The sequence below is a fragment of the Semicossyphus pulcher genome, unplaced genomic scaffold (assembly GCF_022749685.1).
Source record: "Semicossyphus pulcher isolate SPU_LCO1_2020_fin unplaced genomic scaffold, fSemPul1.0.p SCAF_18, whole genome shotgun sequence".
Lineage (NCBI taxonomy): Eukaryota > Metazoa > Chordata > Actinopteri > Labriformes > Labridae > Semicossyphus > Semicossyphus pulcher.
In genome coordinates, this window is record NW_027211691.1 from 20,279,130 (window position 1) to 20,290,248 (window position 11,119).

The following is an 11,119-nucleotide window of genomic DNA, read 5'->3' on the forward strand; positions in this document are numbered from 1 at the left end:
CCTTGGGGGAGGCGAGTTGAGGCAGGGTGGAATGGGCAGGCAGAGGGGTGGATGACTGTTCAAACCTGAACATGTTCAGGTCTTTCACCCACTCCTGGTCCCTTACCAGCTGAGTGTTGGAGTCCTTGTGGCTAGAGATGGTTTTCAGGCCCCTCCAGACTCAGCTGACGTTGTTCCGCTGCAGTTGATCCTCCATCTTCCTCCTGTAGCTGCTTTCCCCCTCCCTGATCTTCCTCCTCAGCTCTTTCTGCAGTCTTCATCTCCTGACTTAAAAAGCCTCTTTTTGTCCTTGAGAAGGGCCTTTATGCCGGGGGTGATCCACGGAAACACCATACAGTCCTGGTAAGTACGGTGTAGTCCAGAAATTGATGTAGTCCATTAAGCAGTGTGTGAGAATGTCAATGTCCTCCCCGTGATCCCCACAGAACACTTCCCAGAGGCTTACTCAAAACAATCCTTGAGAGCCCCTTCACCTCCGTCGGTCCATCTTTTAACAGTGGGGGTGACAGCTGGTTGTCTGTGAACCAGAGGTTTGTACACAGGAAGGTTATGGTCAGTCCCAGTAGTGTCGAAGAAGTGTAGTTGACAGAGACCGAGGACAGAATTATTTCTCTGCTTCATCTGTAATAAAATAGTGGACCTGTTTTATGCCAACACCATAGGAGGTCTGCACAAGACTGGCTGCTGCAAAACAACAGAAGAGTGTTCCAAGAAGAGGGGCCGTGACACTTCTCCGAAATCACACAGCCACACAAACACCTTGAGTTACTTGTTTTTCATGCTACTTATACTTTCTTTTTTGATTCACATGTAACTAGAAGCTGCTGCCTAAGGTTAGATGGTGTAGATGTTAGATGATATATATGAAATCACAACACCACTAAGAAGAAAAGAAAGTGCTCATAAAAATATAACACCTGATTTCACTTTAATATTTGTAGGTGTAGGCCACAAAACTTCTTATCTATTATATGAGTGAAGCGAGGGGACACAGGAACAACAAGTAAAGTGACAACAAAAAGCGGCGTGAACTTAAAGTGTGAGATTGTGGCAGGAAAGGGAGGCTCAGCAGAACTTGACATCCTCTTTCCTTTTTAGTGACTTGCTGCTGTTTCACACGAACCGTAAACACATATTAGCAGCTCTGTGAGGCCAAAACTTCATCAGAGCTTCATTTTACAGGAGCTTGAAGATGGTGTCTAAAAAGGCCATTGGTTGTATTGTCACTGTTGTATTGGTCGTGGTTGCTGTAGTTGTTCTTTCTGTGCGGCTGACTCCTCGAACAGCCAAGTTCAAGGCAACATTCATGAAGAGATGTGAGGCGTATGGAGAGACAAGCCACATGTAAGTCTCTTTATATTTCTGATTTAAAGTTGTTGCCATTTGAATAAACGTCAGGATTGTGAAAAAAAAAAACATTCATTTTTTAATAACAAGAAGAAAAACATTATTCTGTTCATTATGTGCAAATGGTCTATAATTTATTTTATATCCTAAGTACTGACATTTATTTTTCAGCTGTGAAAAAACATTGGCTACCTTTCAACAAGCTTATGTAGGGAAGAAACATAGTGACTTTTCTGAGGGAAACTATGATCAACTCTTTGCTGAGACCCCCTTCAAGCATCCGTGTGGCAAAGTAAACATCCACGATCACACAACTGTCTAACAAACATATGCTCATTAATCAAAGCAGATTATAATTTGTATATTTAACCTCGTCATGTCAACTCTTTTTGTGTTAGACGATGTTCTGGAGCAAAACAAAGGATTTGGTCCATGAGTTCACTAAGAAGAGAGATTGTTTGTTCACCTTGGAGGACACTTTGTTGGGATCTGTGCTGGATGGACTGGAATGGTGTGGGAAGGAGGGCAACAATGGTAAGACTCATAAGTCACAGTGCATCACATAGCCTTAAAATGGAAAAAGACTGGTGTAGCAGGCTACATGTGATCAACTAGCATGCATGAAATGCAGACAAAATACAAAATGCTAACTTTTGCTGTTTTCTTCCTCAGCTTTAAACTATAACATGTTCTTTGTCTGCTTCTGAGAAACAAAGAATAATTTGTGATATCCATCACAATATGAGGAACTTCATGTGAAGCCTAAAGTCTGTACACGATCACACAGACGTAGACTGAAGCGTCAACAGTGAAAAAGTAACATTTATAAATATCTTCTGTGTGTGTCATTACAGAAACATTCACTGAGCACTGTACGGAGAACAAGACCAACCCTGTAAGCTCATTCTGGAAAACTGCGTCTACAAGAGTAAGCACCCAGCAGGAAATCACTTGTTTTACCAGCTAAATCATTGACATGATGTTGGACCAATGTTGAAGGACAGACTGAGGCCTTTCGGCCTGGTTCATCATCAATGAGGCTTTTTGTTGGTCTCCAGGCAGCAACATCGCGCATTCATTTTGAAGGAGAGACATGAGGCAAATCTGACCTCATGTACTGTAGAAAGTACAAATAATGTTGCCCTTTTAGTCTTGCACTAAAGCTGTGTGTGTAATAACAATTGTTTATGTTTCTAACACTTTACCATCTTGTTCTTCTGTCTGTAGTTTGCACAACATGCCTGTGATGAAGCGTCAGTAATGCTTGATGGTGAGAGAAAAGAACCATACGATGCTAACAGGTAAGCAGCACTACACATGCCAAGTTGGCAGTTTTTATGAACTCTTCATTGATGAAAAACATTTGTTAACGTTGCTTTGCTTTATATACACAAAATGTTTTATATGCACAGAACATTCGAACAGTTGGGATGTCAGCAAGTGTGAGCCACAAACTTTAAGAGCCTCTGAAATAACAAAAACAATAACAATTGTTGGAGCCATTTTTGCTTTCTTCAAATGGTCTGAGATGTTTGAGAATTTCATAATTATTATTATTTTTGCATCACCATTAATTGCTGCCCCTTTAATTTGCACCGTGGCCGCAGTAAAGAAGCCGCCTACCTCTATGTCCATATATAGAAGAGATAAAGGAGGAGACAGGTGATGGCAGGTGAATGGTTAATCCTTATGTTAGTGCGCTGCAAGTCGACAAATAAATATGATTTTGATGCAACGTACCGAACTCCGGGTTTACTTCAAAACATCAGAGTGAGTCGGAAACCGCAGCTCCCCCGCAGTGAACAGTGGCTCTATTTTTGTTTAAAAGTCACTACAACAATAACTTTATTGTGTATTGAGTCAGAGATGTTAAATAAGATAAACTCTAATGTTTTTTATGTCTAAAGTTTCTCAGTCCTTCACTTGAACATTTAAACGCTGCTTTATGTTAGAGCTGATGTATTCCTCTAAACTGTTGCTCTTTTGTTGTTAGTTTCTTTGGAGGTGTTGAGGTTCCAAATCTTCGATCACCCAGGGTGACACAGCTCACAGTTGTTCTGGTCACTAAGGAGAATAAGTATGTTTTCCTTGTTATTTTTTAGCATGTTTCACCACATTGCTTTTTAAATAATCTTTTTGTAGGTAGTTTTAAAAAAATTTTGTTGATAAAATGATAATAGCTCCTGCTCTTTCTTTTAATAATACAAAAATAAGTACAAAGACAAACTGATAAAGGCCGATATACCTGCATTTCTTTTCTTCAGGAATCAGTGCAACAACGAGTCACTCAAGAATTTAAACAATATCCTGAAAGGAAAAGAAATTGTTTATGCTTGCAAGGAAGTGACTCAGTAAGTTCACCGCAGGTCACGAGTAACATTGTACTCTGCTGTTGCTGTCAAAAAACATTCATGTAAATTCCTCTTGTTATTTGCTTCACTGTAGGTCACACATCAAGAAGTGCATAAGAGAAAAGAAGACCTGTGGAGCGTGCTGGTGAAGGCTTCTGCACTCCATCTCAAACTACACAGTTAGACAAGACAAATCTCAAAATAGAAGATGTGTCTTAAATTTGTTTTAATTTCTTTTCAGTTCTTGCGAATTTGATCCGATATGAGGTAAAAATGTTGGTGAGAAGAAGAATAGATCATGCAGTTATCTGATCTTTCAAATGTGCAAATGTTGTCTGACTGAGTGTAATCGTACAATAAACCATCTGAGCAAAAATTAACGTTCTTTTGTTTCTTTCTTGATCATTTCAAACTGGAAGCTGCTGCCTAAGGTTAGACAAACGTGTATGCAGATCCAACTGTAAATCCAACCAGAACAAGGGAAAACACGATGCGTCATGAGGAGAAAACAGAAGAGTCCTAAAATCATTACAATCCACGAGAGGAAAACACATGCAACTAGAATAAGGGTCTTACTAAGGGTTCCACAGACAAAGACATACGGACTGACACTGAGACAAGGGAGCACAAAGACTAAATAAACTTGGGAGGTGATCATAATTAGACACAGGTGAGAGAGGCAGGTGAAAACAATAAGGGCAGGGCACGTAATCAAACAAGCAGGAAAACACACAAAGGCAGGAAGTGGATCAACATGAGAGACAAGGGCTGTGTCCGAAACCGCATACTAATGTACTGCCTGCTACATACTCAAACAGTATGTACTGCATACTGCCTACTAACCTGGCTATTAGGATGCCGTTGGCATCATACTCAGAGCCATCTTCTCCGTATCACGTGACTTAAAAGTTTACGTATGTCCGGTCTGATCTCCGGTCTATCTCCGCCATAGTAGAAGCTGAATAGCCGCAATGCAGTGTGGGGCGGTTTAGCACAACCAGTGAGCTCCCGTCTCATGCTCAAACATTCGAGCCGATCTAGTATACATCCGGGCATTTCTCGCATACACAAAATAGCATACTATGAGATGGGAACGCATGACATACTCAATTTGATGTCACGGTTAGTATGATTAGTATGATAGTATGCATGTATCATAGTATGTTTCGGACACACCCAAGGTGACAAAGTAAAACAGGAAATGATCTAACCAATGAGACACAAAAGAAATGCTAACTAAACAAGACTAAATCGTGACAAGAACACGGAATAAACTAAATTTAAAACTAAACAATAAGAACTCATGACAACAAGAGACAAAGTGACAGTAAAACAGGAAAAAATATATGAACACCGAACCACAAATCATTATATATATATATTTATATATATATATATAAATAAATGTGCTTTTATTGTTCTACTGGGAGCATGTTTGGTTAAACTGCCGCAGGAAGGAAGGACTTGCGGTATCTCTCTGTCACATCCGGCAGGTGAAGCATCTCCATGAGAAGCTTTGTCATCATCCTCCTGTCTCCCACCACCTCCACAGAATCGAGGGGGCAGCCCAGAACAAAGCTGGCCTTCTTCACTAGTTTGTTTAGTCTCCTCCTGTCTGCAGTCTGATGCCACCACAGAGTCATAAAAGGTCCTCAGGAGAGCTCTCTGCACTCCAAAGGACCTGAGTCTCCTCAGCAGATGGATTCTGCTCTGGCCTTTCTTATAAAGGGCATTGATGTGATCTGTCCAGTCCAGTTTATTGTTGAGATGAACAGCCAGGTCCTTGTAAGAGTCTGTAAAAGTCCACCACCAGTACTTTGGTTTTCCCTGCGTTTAACTGGAGGCAGTCCAACTGGCACCAGTCCACAAAGTGCTGTGTCAGTTCCCAGTAATTCCTATCGTCCCCATCAGTTATGAGGCTGACGGTGGTGGCAAGGTCGTCAGAGAACTTCTGTTGGTGACAGTTGGTTGTGTGGTGGGAGAATTCTGCAACATACAGGGTGAAGAAGGGAGCCAGAACGGTCCCCTGCGGGGCCCCCATACAGCAGACCACCATGTCGGACACACAGTCCTGTGTCCTCACAAACTGGGGCCTATTGGTTAGATAATCCAGGAGCCATGATGCAAGGTGACTCCTGTGTGCTCCAGCTTGTCCCTCAGAAGCATGGGCTGTACGGTGTTCAAAGCACTGGAGAAATCAAAAAACATGATTCTCACAGTGCTCCATCGATGAGCTCACAAGGGGGCGCAGATGGCAAAGGACCACCCTCTCCAGGGTCTTCATCAGATGCAATGTCAGTGCCACTGACCTGTAGTGGTTGAGGTCCTTGGGGTGCGAGATTTTCAGCACCGGTACCACGCAGGATGTCTTCCACAGTGTGGTACTCTCCCCAGCTTCAGGCTCATGTTGAACATGTGCTCTGTAATCCCGCACAGCTGGTCTGCGCAGGATCTGAGGAGCCTGGAGCTGATGCCATCCGGGCCCGCAGTCTTCTTGACCTTGATCCTGCTCAGTTTTTTTTTCACCTGGCTTTTTGAAAGGGACAGGTTGGAGCAGGGGATTGTGGGGAGGCCTTGGGGGAGGCGAGTTGAGGCAGGGTGGAATGGGCAGGCAGAGGGGTGGATGACTGTTCAAACCTGAACATGTTCAGGTCTTTCACCCACTCCTGGTCCCTTACCAGCTGAGTGTTGGAGTCCTTGTGGCTAGAGATGGTTTTCAGGCCCCTCCAGACTCAGCTGACGTTGTTCCGCTGCAGTTGATCCTCCATCTTCCTCCTGTAGCTGCTTTCCCCCTCCCTGATCTTCCTCCTCAGCTCTTTCTGCAGTCTTCATCTCCTGACTTAAAAAGCCTCTTTTTGTCCTTGAGAAGGGCCTTTGTGCCGGGGGTGATCCACGGAAACACCATACAGTCCTGGTAAGTACGGTGTAGTCCAGAAATTGATGTAGTCCATTATGCAGTGTGTGAGACTGTCAATGTCCTCCCCGTGATCCCCACAGAACACTTCCCAGAGGCTTACTCAAAACAATCCTTGAGAGCCCCTTCAGCTCCGTCGGTCCATCTTTTAACAGTGGGGGTGACAGCTGGTTGTCTGTGAACCAGAGGTTTGTACACAGGAAGGTTATGGTCAGTCCCAGTAGTGTCGAAGAAGTGTAGTTGACAGAGACCGACGACAGAATTATTTCTCTGCTTCATCTGTAATAAAATAGTGGACCTGTTTTATGCCAACACCATAGGAGGTCTGCACAAGACTGGCTGCTGCAAAACAACAGAAGAGTGTTCCAAGAAGAGGGGCCGTGACACTTCTCCGAAATCACACAGCCACACAAACACCTTGAGTTACTTGTTTTTCATGCTACTTATACTTTCTTTTTTGATTCACATGTAACTAGAAGCTGCTGCCTAAGGTTAGATGGTGTAGATGTTAGATGATATATATGAAATCACAACACCACTAAGAAGAAAAGAAAGTGCTCATAAAAATATAACACCTGATTTCACTTTAATATTTGTAGGTGTAGGCCACAAAACTTCTTATCTATTATATGAGTGAAGCGAGGGGACACAGGAACAAAAAGTAAAGTGACAACAAAAAGCGGCGTGAACTTAAAGTGTGAGATTGTGGCAGGAAAGGGAGGCTCAGCAGAACTTGACCTCCTCTTTCCTTTTTTAGTGACTTGCTGCTGTTTCACACGAACCGTAAACACATATTAGCAGCTCTGTGAGGCCAAAACTTCATCAGAGCTTCATTTTACAGGAGCTTGAAGATGGTGTCTAAAAAGGCCATTGGTTGTATTGTCACTGTTGTAGTGGTCGTGGTTGTTCTTTCTGTGCGGCTGACTCCTCGAACAGCCAAGTTCAAGGCAACATTCATGAAGAGATGTGAGGCGTATGGAGAGACAAGCCACATGTAAGTCTCTTTATATTTCTGATTTAAAGTTGTTGCCATTTGAATAAACGTCAGGATTGTGAAAAAAACCCCATTCATTTTTTAATAACAAGAAGAAAAACATTATTCTGTTCATTATGTGCAAATGGTCTATAATTTCTTTTATATCCTAAGTACTGACATTTATTTTTCAGCTGTGAAAAAACATTGGCTACCTTTCAACAAGCTTATGTAGGGAAGAAACATAGTGACTTTTCTGAGGGAAACTATGATCAACTCTTTGCTGAGACCCCCTTCAAGCATCCGTGTGGCAAAGTAAACATCCACGATCACACAACTGTCTAACAAACATATGCTCATTAATCAAAGCAGAATATAATTTGTATATTTAACCTCGTCATGTCAACTCTTTTTGTGTTAGACGATGTTCTGGAGCAAAACAAAGGATTTGGTCCATGAGTTCACTAAGAAGAGAGATTGTTTGTTCACCTTGGAGGACACTTTGTTGGGATCTGTGCTGGATGGACTGGAATGGTGTGGGAAGGAGGGCAACAATGGTAAGACTCATAAGTCACAGTGCATCACATAGCCTTAAAATGGAAAAAGATTGGTGTAGCAGGCTACATGTGATCAACTAGCATGCATGAAATGCAGTAAAAATACATCAACAAATACAAAATGCTAACTTTTGCTGTTTTCTTCCTCAGCTTTAAACTATAACATGTTCTTTGTCTGCTTCTGAGAAACAAAGAATAATTTGTGATATCCATCACAATATGAGGAACTTCATGTGAAGCCTAAAGTCTGTACACGATCACACAGACGTAGACTGAAGCGTCAACAGTGAAAAAGTAACATTTATAAATATCTTCTGTGTGTGTCATTACAGAAACATTCACTGAGCACTGTACGGAGAACAAGACCAACCCTGTAAGCTCATTCTGGAAAACTGCGTCTACAAGAGTAAGCACCCAGCAGAAAATCACTTGTTTTACCAGCTAAATCATTGACATGATGTTGGACCAACGTTGAAGGACTGACTGAGGCCTTTCGGCCTGGTTCATCATCAATGAGGCTTTTTGTTGGTCTCCAGGCAGCAACATCGCGCATTCATTTTGAAGGAGAGACATGAGGCAAATCTGACCTCATGTACTGTAGAAAGTACAAATAATGTTGCCCTTTTAGTCTTGCACTAAAGCTGTGTGTGTAATAACAATTGTTTATGTTTCTAACACTTTACCATCTTGTTCTTCTGTCTGTAGTTTGCACAACATGCCTGTGGTGCAGCGTCAGTAATGCTTGATGGTGAGAGAAAAGAACCATACGATGCTAACAGGTAAGCAGCACTACACATGCCAAGTTGGCAGTTTTTATGAACTCTTCATTGATGAAAAACATGTTTTAATGTTGCTTTGCTTTATATACACAAAATGTTTTATATGCACAGAACATTCGAACAGTTGGGATGTCAGCAAGTGTGAGCCACAGACTTTCAGAGCCTCTGAAATAACAAAAACAATAACAATTGTTGGAGCCATTTTTGCTTTCTTCAAATGGTCTGAGATGTTTGAGAATTTCACAATTATTATTATTTTTGCATCACCATTAATTGCTGCCCCTTTAATTTGCACCCTGGCCGCAGTAAAGAAGCCGCCTACCTCTATGTCCATATATAGAAGAGATAAAGGAGGAGACAGGTGATGGCAGGTGAATGGTTAATCCTTATGTTAGTGCGCTGCAAGTCGACAAATAAACATGATTTTGATGCAACGTACCAAACTCTGGGTTTACTTCAAAACATCAGAGTGAGTCGGAAACCGCAGCTCCCCCGCAGTGAACAGTGGCTATATTTTTGTTTAAAAGTCACTACAACAATAACTTTATTGTGTATTGAGTCAGAGATGTTAAATAAGATAAACTCTAATGTTTTTTATGTCTAAAGTTTCTCAGTCCTTCACTTGAACATTTAAACGCTGCTTTATGTTAGAGCTGATGTATTCCTCTAAACTGTTGCTCTTTTGTTGTTAGTTTCTTTGGAGGTGTTGAGGTTCCAAATCTTCGATCACCCAGGGTGGCACAGCTCACAGTTGTTCTGGTTGCTAAGGAGAATAAGTATGTTTTCCTTGTAATTTTTTAGCATGTTTCGCCACATTGATTTTAAATAATCTTTTTGTAGGTAGTTTTAAAAAAAAATTGTTGATAAAATGATAATAGCTCCTGCTCTTTCTTTTAATAATACAAAAATAATTACAAAGACAAACTGATAAAGGCCGATATACCTGCATTTCTTTTCTTCAGGAATCAGTGCAACAACGAGTCACTCAAGAATTTAAACAATATCCTGAATGGAAAAGAAATTGTTTATGCTTGCAAGGAAGTGACTCAGTAAGTTCACCGCAGGTCACGAGTAACATTGTACTCTGCTGTTGCTGTCAAAAAACATTCATGTAAATTCCTCTTGTTATTTGCTTCACTGTAGGTCACACATCAAGAAGTGCATAAGAGAAAAGAAGACCTGTGGAGCGTGCTGGTGAAGGCTTCTGCACTCCATCTCAAACTACACAGTTAGACAAGACAAATCTCAAAATAGAAGATGTGTCTTAAATTTGTTTTAATTTCTTTTCAGTTCTTGCGAATTTGATCCGATATGAGGTAAAAATGTTGGTGAGAAGAAGAATAGATCATGCAGTTATCTGATCTTTCAAATGTGCAAATGTTGTCTGACTGAGTGTAATCGTACAATAAATCATCTGAGCAAAAATGAACGTTTGTTTTGTTTGCTTTGTCTGGTGTGATTTAAGAGAGAAAACAAGAATGATTCACAAACTTGACAGGTGACCGCATGAAATAAATTCATCTTTAGTGCTACTTTCTTTGATATAATAAAGCTCTCATGAAAAAAAAAAATACAGCTTTCGGTTTTAAATTTGTAGAGCGGTGTGAACTTGCACTGTGAGTGTTGTGGCAGGAAGTACGAGGCTCAGCAGAACTTCCTCTTCATTTCTAGTGACTTGAAACCGTAAGCACATATTAGCAGCTCTGTGAGGTCAAAACTTCATCAGAGCTTCATTTTACAGAAGGAGCTTGAAGATGGCAGTCTTAGCCATCGGTGGTACTGTCGCTGTTGTTCTTTTGTTTCTTTCTTGATCATTTCAAACTGGAAGCTGCTGCCTAAGGTTAGACAAACGTGTATGCAGATCCAACTGTAAATCCAACCAGAACAAGGGAAAACACGATGCGTCATGAGGAGAAAACAGAAGAGTCCTAAAATCATTACAATCCACGAGAGAAAAACACATGCAACTAGAATAAGGGTCTTACTAAGGGTTCCACAGACAAAGACATACGGACTGACACTGAGACAAGGGAGCACAAAGACTAAATAAACTTGGGAGGTGATCATAATTAGACACAGGTGAGAGAGGCAGGTGAAAACAATAAGGGCAGGGCACGTAATCAAACAAGCCGGAAATCACACAAAGGCAGGAAGTGGATCAACATGAGAGACAAGGGCTGTGTCCGAAACCGCATACT

General features: G+C 41.4%; 1 protein-coding gene across 3 annotated transcripts; it reads left to right on the forward strand.

Moving 5' to 3' along the window:
- The first annotated feature begins 1,148 nt into the window (after positions 1–1,148).
- LOC138596122 (ADP-ribosyl cyclase/cyclic ADP-ribose hydrolase 1-like) lies at positions 1,149–10,335 on the forward strand. 3 transcript variants are annotated; one of them, XM_069667728.1, is made up of 8 exons: positions 1,149–1,344; positions 1,519–1,639; positions 1,746–1,881; positions 2,202–2,275; positions 2,575–2,648; positions 3,341–3,424; positions 9,884–9,970; positions 10,065–10,335. In XM_069667728.1, the coding sequence occupies exons 1-8, from the start codon at positions 1,193–1,195 to the stop codon at positions 10,117–10,119; spliced, it is 783 nt and encodes a 260-aa protein (XP_069523829.1). In that variant the 5' UTR covers positions 1,149–1,192; the 3' UTR covers positions 10,120–10,335. The 3 variants fall into 3 exon arrangements, with proteins under 3 accessions (XP_069523829.1, XP_069523830.1, XP_069523831.1); XM_069667729.1 differs by lacking the exons at positions 9,884–9,970; positions 10,065–10,335 and adding exons at positions 3,612–3,698; positions 3,793–4,030; XM_069667730.1 differs by lacking the exons at positions 1,149–1,344; positions 1,519–1,639; positions 1,746–1,881; ... (1 more) ...; positions 2,575–2,648; positions 3,341–3,424 and adding exons at positions 7,464–7,606; positions 7,780–7,900; positions 8,007–8,142; ... (1 more) ...; positions 8,848–8,921; positions 9,614–9,697.
- Positions 10,336–11,119: the final 784 nt, after the last annotated feature.

Bases quoted from the DNA above. Each gene is read 5' to 3' on its own strand.
- LOC138596122 (XM_069667728.1), top strand. From the start codon at position 1,193: ATGGTGTCTAAAAAGGCCATTGGTTGTATTGTCACTGTTGTATTGGTC. The intron at 3,425-9,883 runs GTATGTTTTCCT...TCTTTTCTTCAG, and splicing joins CTGGTCACTAAGGAGAATAA to GAATCAGTGCAACAACGAGT. The intron at 9,971-10,064 runs GTAAGTTCACCG...GCTTCACTGTAG, and splicing joins GCTTGCAAGGAAGTGACTCA to GTCACACATCAAGAAGTGCA.